At 38.7% G+C, this 18,526-nt stretch overlaps 1 protein-coding gene across 2 annotated transcripts in view; it reads left to right on the top strand.

Annotated features, from left to right (window-relative positions):
• Window positions 1-18,339, top strand: part of arhgap46a (Rho GTPase activating protein 46a) — a 42,167-nt gene extending 23,828 nt beyond the window's left edge. The window contains exons 1-9 of one of the 2 annotated variants that reach the window (XM_082155052.1): window positions 4,109-5,493; window positions 6,349-7,651; window positions 10,656-11,280; window positions 12,070-12,162; window positions 14,117-14,190; window positions 14,277-14,476; window positions 16,421-16,512; window positions 16,629-16,798; window positions 16,896-18,339. In XM_082155052.1, coding sequence (XP_082011178.1) covers window positions 6,407-7,651; window positions 10,656-11,280; window positions 12,070-12,162; window positions 14,117-14,190; window positions 14,277-14,476; window positions 16,421-16,512; window positions 16,629-16,798; window positions 16,896-17,090 — 2,694 coding nt within the window. In that variant the 5' untranslated portion in view covers window positions 4,109-5,493; window positions 6,349-6,406 and the 3' untranslated portion in view covers window positions 17,091-18,339. Of the gene's footprint in view, window positions 1-4,108; window positions 5,494-6,348; window positions 7,652-10,655; window positions 11,281-12,069; window positions 12,163-14,116; window positions 14,191-14,276; window positions 14,477-16,420; window positions 16,513-16,628; window positions 16,799-16,895 lie in introns of those variants that run through there. The other variant, XM_082155051.1, reaches the window with a different exon arrangement.
• Window positions 18,340-18,526: the final 187 nt, after the last annotated feature.

Genomic DNA, 18,526 nt, shown 5'->3' with positions numbered 1-18,526 from the left:
AAACATTAAAATAAAATTACACAGACCACAAACTTTTGAGCGGTCGTGTATATGAGTGTATGTTAATCCAAGACTTTCACATCTGTTGAAGATGATTATCAACTATGAGTCATGTTTTAGGTTTTTCGCTATAGACCACATTTCCTCTTCCTGTCCTTACGATGAAAATAGCCCATTATTTCAGTTTCCCTCTTTAGTTGGGGAAGAGTTTAGGATACATTGTCTTGATTATGTTTTCCGACACTCATGGAAAGTCCAATGCATTCATAAAATAATGAGGTTAGATACATTTCCACACACATCCTAATATCTCACCTCTGTTTTGACTGTTAGTCCCTGTTTACACCTGGTATTAAGATGTGTTTTGTTTGATCGAATCACAAGTAGATGAGGGAGACACATTCCCGTTTACACCTGGTGTTTTAATCCGTCTCTTTTATCAACGTTCGAACACTTCTGTCCTGTATGGGCTTTTTTAGATCTTTCGATCTACTGGATGAAATAAGCTCGCACAATTTACATATGAACGGAAGGTGACGGAAAACATACAGAGAGCAGCAGCATTAATTTCTGCCCTGACAGCGACAAGACTACGCTGAAAGCTATGAGTGCATGTAAGAAAGCAGCAATGGTGAGAGAACATTGTGCTTGGTACGTTTTTCGTCTTCAAACCAAACTTGGGTCTTCAGTTGACAAAGTTTAAATCCCGTCTGGCTATTGCGCTTCCCATAATGTTTATGCATTACGGTCGAATGTGTTTCGAAGTGGACAAGCTCAAAACGATTTAGACCCTGTTTACACCTGTATTTAGCGTTGTCCACAAGTGATCCGATCAATGAAAACACCTCTTAATACTAGGGTTGGGTATTGGTTGGGTTTTATCTGATACCAGTACCTACTCTGTATTTTTTAAACGGTTCCGGTGCTTAAACGGTTCTTGAACCGGTACTTAAGAAAACGAAAGCACACACACTTTATAAAAAAAATAATACGTGTGTGTGTGTGTGTGTGTGTGTGTGTGTGTGTGTGTGTGTGTGTGTGTGTGTGTGTGTGCGCGCGTGTGTGTGCGCGTGTGTGTGCGCGTGTGTGTGTGTCCAAACTGGACACAATATTAACTTAAATCTTTAAAGGTTTTCTGATTTCTGATTAAGTGAAAAATTGCGCCGTTTAATAGGCTACTGATGTAGCCTAAAACACTTAAGTTAAGATCAAAATTTTGTCTTCTCATATTATGACTTTTACTTTAAAACAGAGAAATATCTGACACTGAGCAGAAATATTTAACACACACAGTATAGCCTCATATAAATATACTTGATATACTTAATACTTGATACGCAAGATTTGCAGTTGACATTAAAATACTAGACTTCCATGTCCACCACGACACTGGCAGCTGAACTTGAACTTTAGTCAAGCGTGTCAGAGGTTTTGGGTTCTAATCCGAAAATAAAATATATATGCAACACAACTTCTCGTCCAGGCCCTGGTCATTACTAGGCTTGACTACTGCAATGCTCTTCTGGCTGGACTTCCATCATGTGCAACTAAACCTCTACAAATGATTCAGAACGCTGCAGCTCGTCTTGTCTTCAACGAGCCCAAGAGGGCCCACGTCACTCCTTTGTTCATCTCACTGCACTGGCTACCTCTCTCTGCTCGCATCAAGTTCAAGGCACTGACGCTTGCTTACAGATCTGTCACAGGCTCAGCTCCCTCCTACTTTCACTCACTCCTACAAGTCTACATCCCTACCAGAAGCCTTCGATCGGTCAACGAGCGACGTCTCGTGGTCCCATCACAGAGAGCCAAAAAGTCACTTTCCAGAACATTCTCATTCACAGTTCCATGCTGGTGGAACGATCTCCCCACTGGCATCCGGAATGCAGAATCCATGACAACATTCAAAAAAGAGCTGAAAACTCTTCTCTTCCGTGAGCACTTAACCTTATAAAAAAAAAAAAAAAATCGTATTTTGAGCACTTCTTGCGTTGTTTTTTGCCTCTTCACGATGACTTGCTTAATTTAGTCCCAATTTGTAAGTCGCTTTGGACAAAAGCGTCTGCTAAATGACTAAATGTAAATATATATACAGTATATATTTATTTTTTTAAACCGATTATGCTCATCAGTGGTTGTATATCAAGCAGGGAGACGCATTTCGTGATTTCACCGGAACGAATAGAGAGTCTCCGCAACGTATTGAAGCGCGCGTCCGAGTGAAGACAGTGCGGTGTGCGCGAGCCAAAAAAGAAAACACTGTATCAGCGCCACTGATCGCAGCGGCAACGAGCACTTTGATCACTTGATTTAAAAAACACATTTCAGCGCTAGATCGTCTCTTATTTAACAAACGAACGAAATGAATGCTCTGCTGGTTAACTGGAGATGTTTTATTATTGGAACATTCGTGCCGCGAGATGTTTTATAGGGGGCGGTAAAAAAAGTCAGGCACCGAAATCAGGCACTGAAAGTTTCGTTCTTATTTGGTCTCGTTACTACCGTTTACGTCGGAACCGGTTCCCTATTGGAACCGGGTTTCAGTACCCAACCCTACTTAATACCATGAGTAAACAGGGCCTTAGACACCAGACGGCCTAGGACAAATTGGTCCTCCCTGACTAGTTAACCTTATTTTCCTCACTGCCAAATTAAATTAGAGTCAGAGTGGAATCTTATCTTATCTTGCTTTTTAGTCATGCTAACCTCTTTTACACAAAGACTGTAATAAAATGTGTGAATTAACTCTAATTCATCTATGAATTGTCATAATGTACACATGGAATATGGTATAATCAATGGATAATCAATCAAATCGAAATTAACTTGCCAACAAAACAAAAAAATGCTAGGTTGTCTTTCATCAGTCTACTTGGTAGCAACCACACTCCCTGCCCACAAGGATCTTATTATGAAACATTAGGGTAAGAGAACCATTGCCATGACGCTTAACAACCATGCATTGTCCTGCTATTTAAACAATCCCGGCGCCTTTGAGTGATCAGTGGAAGGAATGCCAACGTTGTTTCTAATACCAACCAAAGCAGCCTCCCATGACTAATCTCTCACTTTCTCAGTTTCTCTCTTCCGCTCTCATTTGACTAGTTTTTGTTCTTCTGCACTTTCATGGTCACACAGTACTTTTTTACCGGGGCTATGTATAAATACAATTGAAAACACGTCATGTGTTGGTGCCATGCTTTAGCGTCAGGGACAACCAGTCTTGGTTGCTGTAGTAACTCATTCACTTGTATTGGGAAAAGTAAAGAGAAATATCCTATTGATTTTGTCATTTTTCAGAAAGCAAACAATCCAAAAGTCAGACTGAATTTAGGTATTTATTTTGCGTTGTATAAAGTTATTCTGCCGACATTAGATATGTTCAGATGTCAAAAATAGCTTGATTTATATTGGACATTTCTTGTTGTTTTTCCTTTTGAAATTGATGGGTAACTATTTGGGTAACTACTAATTTGTTCGGGGCTTCTTTGTCATCTGTATTTAAATGTCAGAGGGTGTTACCAATATGTGTCTTGTTTCACCCAAAGGCTTCAAGGCACTGTATAAACTTACTGTTGTTTGGGGACATTTTTAAACAGGTTTTGAGTTTTACTGTTGTCTTATTCTATGTCTGAGTGAACTAAATGTCACTGATTTACTGTATAAATTTTGACAAATTATTTTTATGTTGTCCATTCAGACCATGTTTTTAGGTTCAAATTATTTATTTATTATTATGGGTTTTTTTAAAGGAGAAAATCTTGTCACGTGTCAGTTTCTCCCCACTACTGGTGTTTATCAGGTCGTTAAAAAATAAAACAATAAAAACATACCCTGACAACATATAGTTAATCACAGTCAGTGATTATTGCAGTCTTGTGTTTCAAATCCCATACACTACCATTCAAAATTTTGGGGTCTGTCAGATTTTTGGGGGGAAAAAAAGAAAGAAAGAAAGGAAGATTTTTATTCAGAAAGGATGCATTAAATTGTATCAAAAGTGACAGTAAAGAAATGTATAAAGTTACAAAAGATTTCAATTTCAAATAAATGTTGTTTCTTTGAATTTTCTGTTCATCAAGAAATCCTGAAAACAAATTGTATAATCATAAAATCTAAAATAAAAATAAGTGGCACAACTGATTTCAGCATTGATAATAAGAAATGTTTCTTGAAATCACAGGGATAAATTACAATTTTAAAATATATTAAAATAGAAAATGGTTATTTTACATTCTAATTATTTCACAATATTACAGTTTTTAATGTATCTTTCATCAAATAAATGCAGGCTTGGTGAGCATAAGATACTTTTCAAAAACATAAACAAATCTTACAGACCCCAAACTTTTAAAGGTACATTGCCGTTTTCCTTTCTGAGTAACGTTTCATAAGTCCAGCAGTAAATCTGGCGCTATATTTATATCTGCATTAGTATTTCCTCTTTGTGCTGTGTAGTCTGTCCTTTGAGCTTTTTACTAGTCATTCCCTGTGACAGGAAATTGAGCTGCCTGCTTTCTCACATCGGCAGAACTCGTATAACAACAGCATGTTTAATCTGTGGGCCTACATAAACATCTCTCCTGGATGTTCAGTGTCACATTGGAGATCATTTCTAGCATTGTTTTCCCAACATTTAAGCAAACTGAAATCATACTCTATCACTTTTCCTTATTGTTAAAGTGACCCTGTGAGGATGTTATAATGTCATTGTGTCATGGCTGACACAGAAGGCTGAATTTCACAGGAAAGAGCAGCTACTTTTTTACAGTCTTCTCTTTGGTGCGTAACACTTATACAGCAATGCCCCCTCCGTCACTACCCTGAGAAAACCAACACCATCTAAACATTCACACTCTGTGATTCAAGTGTCAAGTCTTTCTATCAGTGTGACGGACTTTGAACATTGTTGATTGTTGTGTTGTCACGTCTCACAGTCTTTACAATTGCCTTGGGGCTCTGCCAGATGGCTGACTTCCAGTCTTCCTATATGCTGTACCTGTCTGGCATTTCAAACGGCTGTTTATCTTCAAAAATGTGAGAAATGATTTGAGAAGAAAAGGGAACAATTCTAATGAAATAAAATGCCTCAGCGAATAGAAGAGAAGGGAAGTGCTTCCTCCACAGCAATGATCCTGTGTTGTTTCAAAATGCAACAGTGGATTATCATAGTCAATGTAATTGTTAAATAAGTGTTTACCTACAGTCGGACATAACTCTTATCTCTTACCTTCTTTCTGAGTTTGATAGTGTAGGTCTGTTTTGTTTGTGTTTATTGAATGTAGCGGTGTAAGAGGAAGCAGGACCAGAGATTCATTTGAGAAGTGACTCATTAAAAATCCCCAGAGACTGGCCTGAGCAGTTTTTATCAGAGGATTTCTTGGGGGTTTTTTAGTGTGGTATCCAGTTGTGTACATAAAAGCTCAGTGAAAGCATATCCCTTATAGATTTCTTTCAGTACAGGACAGGCGTTCATCTCCTCATACACAAACGGTAAATTAAGTATTTACTACTCTCTTTGCTTTGATTTTTTGTTTTGTACGATTAGGGATTATCTGCAAGTTGTTAACTTTCTTTTTTAAAGACCTATCACTTATTTTGTGTTTTCACTCTGTACTTTCTAACATTTTACCGGAAATTACTTTGATAATGCATATTGTTTCATTTTGGAGATTGAGTAAATAAACAAATACAGAAGATTTATGAGGCCACATCAGAAAATATTCTGTTGGGAATAGTGCGAGTACATTTGTGTCTAAATGATTAGTCTGCCTGATGTGAACAGATTAGATCTTTTGTCTTCAGTATGAAACACTGTCTAGGAGTACTGAAGCTGTGTGAGTTGTTGGGTTTACAAACAGAAGCAGATTGGTGTAGTGACAATAACATGTTGTTGGCAAACTTTTGAATAAGAACAATTCAAGGAACCACATTCATTTTCACCACAAAACTGTTTTACACTCCAACATTGTAGTGTTTTAAAATCTATTTCAGTTGAACAATCATGGTTTTGTTTTCCTGACAATGGCATTATGGATGTTTAAATAGACATTTTATACTCTTCACAGACCCTTAGTTTCCCTAAATTGCTGAGAATTTAGCTAGACTTGTCTGGATGATAAAGACAGCCATGGAGATTGCTGTTTTGGACTTGTTAAAGGCATCATAAAGATGATTGGTTTTGGCTTCATAGGTTAGCTTTTTAACCAAGTTTTCTTGTACTTGCTTTTACTGCTTCTCCTTTTGTGGATTTGTGTTGCCTTCTGGTGTTTTACAAATTCTTTCCTTATTTTTGGTTCTTATTTTCTAATTTATCTAACTTAAATGCATTTCTTTTACTTTTTACAGGCAAGAGCAAAGAGACACATCTCAGAGGTGGCAGCCCTCACCTGGATCCAAAGCCGCCATGTTGGTAAAGGTCAGCAGCATTGGCAGAAGCCAGACAAGAGGAACCAACGGAGCTGCTTCCCTTCATCTCCCACAGAGCAAAGCCAGTGACCATAGTGCCTGCACACTCAATCCTGGCAGCGTCAAATCTGTTTCAGGCTACATGCTGTCCCCGCAGGCTTACAAAACCACACCAGGAGGAAAAATAGCAGCGGACTCAAAGCAGGCTCACCACTTGAGGAAGGCGAGCAATGGCAGCTTCTGCCTTGTGACTTCTGGGGACTCTACAGCGTCTCTAAGACCACAGTCCAGCTCACTTAGGCCAGTATCTCCTCAATATGGAGCAACTGCAAGTTTCTATGACGATCCATCATCCGATTGCCCCATTTATGATGAGCCTCCAGTAGATATGGAGGTTGAAGGTGCTCACCTACACAATGGCCCATCCAGACACAATCACAGCCTTCAGAAGATGAAACTCCTCCAGCACCCGGTTCAGTCTCACACCGGATCCAGACACAAGAGGAACCCTTCAGACTATAGTCCAGCAGGCTTGGAGTGTATCAAGCACATGGTGAATGTTGATCCCAAACAAGGGCTCCTTTCCACCTCACCGGTCCCCTCTCCCAGCCCTTCTCCGACCTCAGCATCCGAGTCTCTGCTTCTCCCAACAAGGGGACTTCAGAAGGAGCCCACCAGCCTGGAGAAGAAGCAGTCATGGAAGATCCTAGAAGTGAGTGTGCTCAGAGCTATGGAAGTGCACCACAGCCGACAGGGCAGCCAAGGATCTCAGGACTATTCCACACCACCGCCTCCCGCCGTTAGCTACCAGGACTCGGGTTACTCAACCGGCTCGTCTCCCAGCCTTCGGAGGAAAAGCAGGAGGAGGATAGGTGCTGGAGCCCAGGGCCGACCCGGGTCTGTGGGCAGCACTGGGGAACTTACAGCCCTGAACGAGCGCCTAATGGAAGAGATGAGGGAGGTGGTCAGTCGCTCAAACACCATGCGGGAGACCAAAGCTAGTCTGGATTCTGAGATGTCTGAGAACTCTTCCTCGCAGCGCACACACAGCGTGGGTCGGTGCTCCTCCAGGGAGGATGTTGCATCTTGCAGCAGGTCACAAAGCAGGACAAGTAACCATCCCAGTTTGGCCTTCACATCTCTGGAGATTCCAGGACGGCAGAAGCGGACTTATGAAAAGGTGGACACGCTTGAGAAGAGTTTGACTTTGTCCTCACCTGAGACTGCTGGACCCCCCTCACAGGTACAACATAGAAATGTTCAGTTTAATTGTTTATTTGGTAGAAACGACTTGGTAACACTACAGTAAAGTTCAATTCGTTAACATTAGTTTGGTTAGGGCTGGGCGATAAAACGGTATCGGTATTTATCGACGGTACACCATTGTCGGTAACGATATAAAAAATGTTCGATATAGCGATAGATATTTTCATTAAAATGCACGCGGATCGCTGACGCGACCACCACAACGTTGCCCAACATCAAATGGCAAACGTAATGAAAGCGAAATGAAACTGCGCTATCATTATTTTGTGCTTTACGGACCGTTTATCAGTTTGGAGTCCAATGTCAGTGCAGCGTGAGCCGATCTTGATCAAGTGACACTGTTACAACACAGCGCTAAGAGATCCAGTAAATTTGTTGTTTGCCTTAATAATGTAAAAAAGACTAAACAAAAAAAACAGTTAAAATTTATAAATAAAAAGGTTATTAAAAATGTCAATAATTGTCGATACCGAACGATATGAAACATTGTATTGTGATCAAATTTGGTATCGAAAATTGGTAATATTTGGTCAAAAAGTTTGGTATCATGAACTTACTATCAACACTGCTTTTGCAGCATTTGTTAACCTTGGTTATAGGGATAGTTTATCCAAAAAAGATTCTGTCATTTATTTGAAGAAGAAAAAAGGAATGTTAAACTATTTTTTCTATGTTCCATAGAAAAGAGACATACAGGTTTGGACCGATGAGTAAATGATGAAACCTTTATTGTTGGGTGAACTATCCCTTTAATGTTAATGTCGACGACATATAATAACACATTTAACAATGAATAATGGTATATTTATAGTTTAAATACATTAACTAATATTAACAAAAAAAAGAATGTTACTGGCAATCTTCTGGTAAACTATCACTTATAATGAGTTTAACATTTACACGTCCTCCATGAGAGTAGCTTTTCCCTTGTTATTTTATAGAGATTTGCAGTCTTGTAGAAAATATGTGAATGAACTTCTGACACACTTCTTTTCCACCGATCTTGAGTTTCAGCATCATTAAAAACCAGACGTTGTATTTGTTTAATCTTTATGTGGGACTGTTGGGAGAGCGTTTTGTTTTGGTTGAAGTTTTTCATACCTGTCTGATTTTTTTTTCCTGTGGTCTATATTAGAAACAGAGTATTGTGTCTGTACACCTTACACCAGCCATTATAACATAATAGTGATGTAAAATATCAGTCTTTTAGTTATTTCAGTCTAAAACATAAATTACAACGAGGCAACAGGCAGAATAACAACATCTTTCTCTTTTGTGTTCAACATTGCAGTCAGGCAAGTTAGAGGTAATTCCTCGGCTGCACATGATTCTAGTTAAGGGCAATAATTTCACTCAAAGGAACGGTTACTGCCGCTCTGACCCGTAGCAAAGCTGTAATATGTCCTCCCTCAGTGATGAATTCTATCTGCATTGTTCAACAGCCAGGCGCCCAGAGGACCGTACTTCTCAAATGCTTTCAAGAACTCACTACTTGGGTTTTGATCCAATCAGCTCTGGAAACATGAAAGGGATTGTTTTAGGGCTTTGAGACTTACAGGTGCTGATCGTTGCAAACGTTTTTATTACCTATTTAAAAAGAGGCGATGATATCTACTCTCGTCGCACCCAACTACCCCCCACCCCTGGTCCTCTGATATGAGTCCAGCAGTGAACTGCGGGGGTAATGGGTGAAATGCCAGAACGTAGTGGAGCTCCAAAACACGACGCCTATTGAGCAGGAAGGATGGCTACTGTGGCCCATATGGTAGCATCGCTGACACAGACGGGACAGTTGGGTCCTGGACAGGCGTGGTCACTGTACCGACCAATTGTGTGTCTACAGTGCAGTCGATAGGGGTTTGGAACCTGCTGGGGATTGTTCCATAAGCTGATGACATCATAGATCACCTCATTCCCTGGTGTATAAGCCATTTCACCACACTGGCAATTTCAATGTGCTGCTTCCCAAAACCTTTGGCAGATGATAGTGAATACACAGAGAAAAAAATGGGAAAATATGTTTTGATTCTGTTTCTTGTGTCATGGGGAACCATGGGGAATCCATCCATAACAGTGGTGTTTTTGTTAACTAAAACTATTTAAAAAAAAAAAGTTTTGTTAATTGAAATAAAGCTGAAATAAAATTATTAATTATAAATAAATATTAGAGGAACAACTTAAACTTAAAAATACTCAAACTCAAAAATCACTGAATTTAGTGAAATAAAAATCACTGTGAAATAAAAATACATTAAATCTAAATAGATATTTTTCTGTATGAAAATGAAAATTAAAACCTGAAAATATAAAAATAAAAGCTAATTCAAAATATTAGTAAGTAATATATATCTAGTAAATAAGTAATGCTTAAATAATACTGATCTGTAAGTTTAAGTTTAAAACTATAAAAATAAAAACCATATGGTTTTAATAGACCCACATTGTTTCTACAAAGGTGAACTCTAATTGTATTGCTTAAATCACCTCTATGACTTATGTAAATTTGACCCACAGTGTCCTAAATATTCTATATTTGGTATAAAAGTGAAGTTGGCACACAAGTTGTGTCTAGATTTTGTAACTGGAATACAGCTTTCAGTACAGCAAGAGAGGCAATGACTGCATAAGGGACCTTATTACAGGACAAAATTCCTCTAGGGATCAAAATGAGGCCATTGCTGGATTTGCACTATTTTTTAGAGACATAGAAGGAGAAACGTCTTGCTGTAGAAGGATTTTTTATGTCAGCGATTGGTCATACTTCATCTATAGTGGATTGGATTTTTTTTTTTACATAGTGTTTGGTGGAGATTATTGTGATTTTTGTGTTAATTTACGATTTTAGGTGCCGATCCTGCAATTATTGCAGAACATAACAGAGGGTCAAGTTCAGTAAACGGCAGTCGGAACTAACTGAAGCTGTAGAGAAATAGATTTTTTATGAATACCTTTGTTTTCACCGTGTTTCTCCTCCTCTGTAGGCGGGAACTCTGGAGCCAAAGGTTCAGTTGGACATCAGAAAGAAAGGTATGGTAGACAACAGAACGGGCTCACTTGGCCCTCATCGCCACATAGCCAGCGATACCAATTTACAGGGAGGTGATGGTGGGGCTTACCAGCTATCCTACGCCACCCTCCGTCAGCCACCACCCCCAGACTCCAACATGGCAGACTGGGCCAGCAAGCACTTGAACATGCACACCCAGGGCCTGTTCCGCCGTCGAGTCTCCATCGCCAACATGCTGTCATGGAACCGCGGCTCCATCAAGAAACCCATGCTGATGACCAACGACCGCACTGTGCGCAAAGAAGCCTGCGAGATGTTTAAGCTCGTCCAGGCATACATGGGAGACCGACCTTCACGGTTGGACCGGCGGCATGCGGCTCTCCTAGTTGTCACTAAGTGTTGGGGCATGCAGGGCCTGAGGGATGAGCTCTATGTCCAGCTCGTGAGGCAGACCACAGGCAACACCAGCCCACGCAGTCTGGCAGCAGGCTGGGAGCTTATGGCTGTGTGCCTCGCCTTCTTCGCTCCTTCACCCAAGTTCTGCTGCTACCTGGAAGGCTATATTCAGAGGCACTTGGAGCCAACCAATGACAAGAAAAGTAAGTTTGTCAGTTAATTAAAAATCTAATAATATTATAAAATAATCTTCTCTAGTAAATCTAGTAAAAAAAACTAGGCTACAGGCAGTGTGTCTCGCCAAACCATCAAGAAGTTGTTCATACAGGACACATTCTTGTGTTCTAAAACAGTGACACGAACACAACTGAATGGAACGGAAGGCCTCAAGACACATTTTTAAACTTACGGCATCTTAAAAATGCAAAGAACACATCCTGTCAACAGCCCCGCAAGTCAAAGTCCAATTTTTGGGGCAGTACAATTATTATAATTTTTTAAAGGAAATAATACTTTTATTTAGCATAAACCTACCAAAAGTGACAGTAAAGACTTTTATAATTTTATGACTTTATTTGATTTTTTTTACCACGGTTTCCACCAGAAAACTTTTTTCAACATTGATAATAAAATGAAAATGTTACTTGAGCACCAAATCAGCATATTAGAATGATTTCTGAAGTATCATGTGACACTGAAGACTGGAATGGCTGCGGGAAATTCGGCTTTGCATCACAGGAATAAATTACATTTTTAAATATATTAAAATTGAAAAGTTTTTATTTTAAATTTTAATAATATTTAACAGTATTAGTTTTACTGTATATTTGATCAAATAAAGGTCAAATAATTTTTTTTTACATGCAATTAATTGTGATTTAATTAATTTTGCATATAATTTAACAAATTTTATTCTAAAACATATATATCAAATGAAAGCAGTATTTTATATATCAATGTTTTTTTGTTTTTTTTCCCCGTCTCATTTGCAGTAACCCTGTACATACTGGACCAGCAGGATATTAAGAAGAAGAACTCAAAGTCAAGGAAGAAGAGAAAACAGAGCTCAGAGGAGGAAGCAGAAGGTACCTACCCCTCAGGCCCTTTCTTTAACTATGGCTGTTTCACTTTGTTCAGAGGAAAGTTTGTTGAAATAGACATTTGAGAGATTTTTAAGAGATTTGGAATATGTAATGGATCAACTAGAGATTTAATGTACCACTATACACTGATAAAGAATTAGATGTTGGTATGCAGGTCTCTCTAAATATATATTGAGTGTTCTTCATTTGTGGGTGCATCCCACTGCATTAGTAGCATTGATTATTTGACAGGTCAATAAAACTATTTTAATTAGCCCTTTCGGGCAGTACACATCACGTGTGCTAATCAGTAGATGACTGTACCTCCATATGGTGACACTTTGACCTTGTTACTGTATTACCACAATGATTGGTCCTGATGATCTCATCAGATTTCTGCCTACACATAGCCGTGGCATTCACCACAGTGAGGATCCCTTACACTGATTTTCACTGCCTGCATGCAAGGCATAACATTGACTCACAGCCACTGCTAAAGAACTTCTCATGAGCCATCTCTAGTCACAGGATCATTAGACTAGCACCAGCCACTGGCCACTTGAAGGAGCAGGATATGGCTCATGGCCTGCAATGATTTTGAGTCATTTAGTTGGATCTGATGGGCAGATGTCCAGATAAGTGGGTCAACTTCACAGATAGTGCTGCAGATGGATGTGAGTCACTATGTGAGGATTCTCAAGGTTAGATCTGGTCTGTAAGTAGGGCCGGCTCAGCTGAGGAGTTTATTGGGATGCTGAATGCCCTGATGACGGGGCCGCTGTAAAACAGGAATTTACTCATCTCTCTGACATAGGGAGTCACCACAAAGATCTGTGTGGTCTCATTTGTGGCCTCTGAAAAGATTGTTGTTTCCTCTGGCTTTCCTTCACTTTATTGTTGCCTTTCATTTCAAATGAGTGCAAGCTGTTGCTTCAGAGCCGGACCACCAGCACTTAGTCATGCAAAATATTCAGAATTAAGCAGAATCCGTATGTTTACCCTGTAAATGAACTGTTTAGGTTCAGGAATCCCAAAAAAAGAGATCAAGGGCAAATTTATGATGCAATATCTCTCATTAAACATAATTGCAGTCTGGTGCGGGGAAATGAACAAGAGGTTGTGTCAACACGCATGTGTGTCACCTGTTTGCTATAAATCTGAAGGGGTGTCGAGTTTGGGGCACATTCCAGAAAAGATGCTTTTTATCGCCGCACAAGTTTTTACCATCTGGCTTCTTTAGTTAAGATTCGTAAAGCCTGCAGTGACGGTATTAGAAATGCCCCCTATGGATTTAACTTTGGAGTTATGAAGCTCTTGTGTGAAACTAGAGAAATCCTGAAGAGACAGGCTGTGGTTTCTCTAAAATACTGAGCACAGAGTGCAATAAATTCAAAATTTTTGAATGTACAATAAATCATAGTGATTCTACAAGTCTGGAGTTTGTCTCAGAATCTAACATCAAGTGATATCTGTGAATATAATTTATTCTAAGTAATGGAAAATGTTCTGCAATGTCTACTTTTATAGTCCTTACATAACAGAAGGACAGAACAGCACATTGATGAAACACAGCCTAGTAGAAAACCCCTCTGTCTTTTCCTCTCCTCCAGTTCACATGTTGATCTGATGAGTCACTACTAACAGAATGTTCAGGCTGGATTTCCTCCTCCACACTTTTGATGGAACCAAATAATTTTTCATTCATTGTTAAAAAAGTGACTCATTTTGAAGTGCTTCACTCCCCACGTGCCGCTGTGATCCCATGATCGCTGGTGCCATAACAACTATTGCAGAGCAATATTGAACTCACGTTCCAGACAAAAAAAAGTGACTCAGTTCTCAAAGTGTTTAACTTGTAAAACAGGTTTTGATGCATTAGATGTAAATCTGTCAGCGATTAGGCTGTGCAGATCCTGTGTCTAAGAATAGATAATATATTATGTCTTTTTGTCTCTAGCACTTCCCATCAGCACATATGCCAAGTACTGCTACCGGAAGCTCCAGAAAGTGGCGGTCACTGGAGGGAAAAAGGTGAGTTTTTAACAAATACACATGAAGAAGAATCAGATGTTTTAGAAAGAAGATGATAAGTAGCAATTCCTCTATTTTGCATAAAGGGTCTCCGTAAGCCTAGCTTGGAGGAGGTGGACCACAGTCGACGTGCCATCATGACCCCCTCACTATTCGGCAGCTCTCTAGAGGAAGTGATGGAGCGGCAGAGTGAACTCTTCCCAGACAGGAAGTTACCATGGGTGCAAGTGCAGCTGTCTCAGTATGTGCTGGCTCTGGGTGGAGCTCAGACTGAGGGGATATTCAGGTAAGACCTGCTTAACTCACTACTAATTAGGCAGAATAGAAGAGTAGACTATATTTTACTATATGAGTGTGTTGACAAGTAAATTAAAAGTTGTGACGCTACCAGCTTAGCGTGTCATGTGTCATTAGCACAGTTAAATAAAAGTATTAATTTAAAAAAAACATCTTAGTGACTCCAAACTTTTAAACGGTAGTATGTATCAATTAGTTTACAGTTTTATTAGAAATTTAGAAATGTAATACTCTCACTAATTGCTTGTTTTCGCTCTGACAGCAAAAATAAATCATATCATCACATTGTTAATTTATTTAAAAGGACTTTGTGCCCTTTAAAATCTCCAACGTAACTTGTAGTGTAGTTAACTACACATTTAAGCTAATCAAACTCTCCCTTTTTTCAACTCTGTATTTTGTAATTGTATTTAGTTATAGTGCTTTTTTTTCTTTCTCCTTTTTGTTCGCTGAGGTGGAGCGGTGATGAAATATTGTTCTTGTAAATACTTTCCAGCATTTCAGTAATAAAAGTGTCTTTAAAAAGCATGCAGATTACAGTTAAGCGCAACATCGTAAGGAAGGTGCTCGACAGTGATCAAAAAGGATTTAAACAGTGAATTTTGAAGTGATCTCTTCTTGTAAGCTCAGAGATGTGGATTCGGACGGCAATTAAATCACCACACAACCTTCAAAAAGTTGGCCAGGGATTTTTACGCGGGTGGTGGGAGAAAAACACTGACATTCTGGATTCGGACGGCAATAAAATCACATACTAGCCCCTGTAAATGTTGAAAATACCTTACGACCCCATGGGAAACAATTACCGTCCGAATAGGGCTTTTGAATACTTTTCCATGCTAAAGCAATAACACGTTTAGCTTGTATTAAACTGAATCTATGAGCTTCCGTTTGCAGTTACGGCAACCCTTACAGGATATACTGTCCTGTGCAAAAGTATTAGGCATGTTAGTATTTTCACACAAAAAAAAGCCAGTTATTTATATCTTTTGCAGTAGTGTGTCAGTAGGAAATATCAGTTTACATTTCCAAACATTCCTTTTGCCATTCATTTTAATAATCCAGTGAGCTTTTTGTATGTACAAGGAGTCTGACAACAGCCGGTATGATCTGATCCACACGGAGATCTGATCTCACCATCGTCGAATCTGTCTGGGATTGCATGAAGAAACAGAAAAAAACTAAAACAGAGTAAATCCAGAAGAACTGTGGCAAGGTCTCCAAGACGCTTGAAGAAACCTGCCTGCAAATCTAGCTTAAAAACTATGTGCAGGTGTACCTGGACAAAAGCTGTTTTAAACACAGGGGTGGTCACACCAAATATGGATTTCATTTAGTAAATGGAAGTTAATTGATAAATGAAACCTATTTATGACATTAATTTTGAAAGCATCCTCACTTTACAGCATTTTTACACAAGTGCGTAAAACTTTACACAGTACTGTAGCTTTGGAGGCAGGTTTCTTCAGGTTCTTCGTTTTGGAGACGTTGCCACAGTTCTTCTAGATTTAGAACACCTACAACTCTCTACAGTCCCACATACAGTGAAACAGTGTGCCAATTTCATGTTAGGAATAAACTTATGCACTTTAACTAGGTTAATGTATGTCCTAAGCATCCATTTGTATTGTAGTATTCTGTACCTAGTAGTGATAGATTTAGTTTGAGCCAAAGGCAAGAACGATCAAAACTCTCCTTTTAAACATATCAAGTAATGAGTAGCTTGTTGCTTGGCAAACTGCAGTTTCAAAATAGATTCCCCCTACTGTCATATATTTATCTCTTGGGAGGGAAATTGCACAACTTATGGATGAGAAAGACTAACTGGGGGACATACAATTTTGCCCAACTCACAGTCTAGTTCATGCATAATTATGGTGTGCTGTCTCCCTCTGGTGGTTCTCGAGTGTAACATTACAATTTCCTCCTACAGGGTCCCTGGTGACATTGATGAAGTTAATGCACTGAAGCTACAGGTGGACCAGTGGAGGATTCCTGAAAATTTGTCAGACCCTAATGTTCCTGGTGAGTAACTGTTCTCATGCATTTATAAGAATATTACGTATCCAAAGACAATATTTACTGGCATTCCAGAAACATACCAGACATGTTTAGACATCTTATACCAATGTTTCCCTCAGCCTCTCTGATGAAGCTCTGGTACCGTGAGCTGGAAGAGCCTCTTATCCCTATGAGTTTCTACAAGGAGTGTGTCAGTAACTATGATGATCCTGTGGCAGCCATCAGCGTGGTGCAGTTGCTGCCTGAGCTCAACCGGCTGGTGTTGTGCTACTTCATCCACTTCCTACAGGTAGCCACAACACTCAAACACACACAATGGGCAGCAGTGCTTTCAAATGCACAACAAATGTCTTATTTCACTTATGTATGTCCCATGTCTTCCTCAGGTTTTTGCTCAGCCTACGAATGTTGCAGTCACTAAAATGGACGTAAACAACCTTGCAATGGTAATGGCTCCTAATTGCCTTCGGTGCCAGTCGGACGACCCCCGTGTCATATTCGAGAACACCCGCAAGGAGATGTCTTTTCTGCGAATGCTTATTGTACATCTGGACACAAGTTTCATTGAGGGCATTGTTTAAAGTTCTCCTTACGTATCAATGGCTGTACATGATTCAGTGATACACAAACAACCTTCTCACAAATATGACAACATGGACAAAAACTAGGCAAAATCTTAGACAAAAGTACACTTTTAAGGATGATTGTTTGTGAAAAATGTGTTAACTGGAATACTCTCCACAACGTCAATGTTTGTTTTGTTAGTTAGGTGTGTTCTGCCCACTTCCTCGATATAAAGACTAGTGAGATTGATGGTAACATGGCAGAAATGTCATGCCTTCATCCTAAGTTCTTTGCATGTTCAAGAAATGCATTAAAAAAAGGCACATCTTCAGTTGTGATGATCACGAATTGTTAGTGGTACATACGTTAACGTGCATTGCAAGGTTCAAAGTTCAAAGTAACTTGCATGGATGCATTGCTTTGTGAGCACTCAAACGCTGTCTGCTTGTGTTGTATAGTAAGTCATAGTGACAGGCTGTAAGAAAACTTTATTTTGTTTGTCCTGACAGTATCTTTGTGGATTTTAAAGAAAAGGTCATCTGTTATGCACATGACAAATGTATAAACGTTGTATTTGTTCTTAGTTTGATCTAAGAGTAACTATAGAAAAGAGAAAAATGTGACTTTTTCATACTCTATCCTATAATATACAGTATTTTAAGAAGTGAAAGTTTTCTATTTTATTTTATGATTTTTTTTTTTTTAAAGAAATTGCTACTCCCTGATAATCAGGAATGTAATTTATGCAAAATTGAATCCAGAGTCATGAAATAGTACATTTTCAGCTCCCATTGGAAGTCCACAGCCTCATACATACCATTTGGAAATACTACTTCTAAAAAAATTTTAAATGAATCAAATATATGAAGTGATAATGAAATTATATGCCATTGTATGATGCCTGTAAAAAAAAAAAAAAAAAAAAGCCTTTGAAGAATTAAAATGTAAAATCTTGGAAAACAGTAAATAAAATCCATGGCTTATCTAAAAAGACAGGTACCCTTTGTGTATTCATGTTCTTTGTGAGTTTTTGTGTGTAAATAAAGCTTGTAAATAGTGCTGCTTATTTTACTGATGTTGCTTATAAATGGAACTGAGTGGTGGTGAGTTGTTGGAAAATAGAAAATCTAAATTCTTGTATTTAGTATTCTGTGCTATAGACCGATTGTGTATGATCAAAATATTCTATACAACATTTGGATTGTGTGTGTATTTTGTGTGAAATGGATGTTGAGGAATAAGTAAAATAAAGTTTCACAAAGATGTGATTTGTTTATTTATTTAATATTTTAGGTGGTTAAATAAAATTAGGCTCTATACATTATACCTATATTATGTTACATTATATAAATAGACTACTGTTCAAAAGTTTGGGGTTGGTAAGAATTGTTTATGTTTTTCAAATTAGTCTCTTACGCTTACCAAGGCTACATTTATTTATTTATATTTTAAT

This window comes from Leuciscus leuciscus, assembly GCF_965113295.1.
Source record: "Leuciscus leuciscus genome assembly, chromosome: 23".
Classification (NCBI taxonomy): Eukaryota; Metazoa; Chordata; class Actinopteri; order Cypriniformes; family Leuciscidae; genus Leuciscus; species Leuciscus leuciscus.
This window is presented reverse-complemented; position numbering and strand designations above follow the sequence as displayed.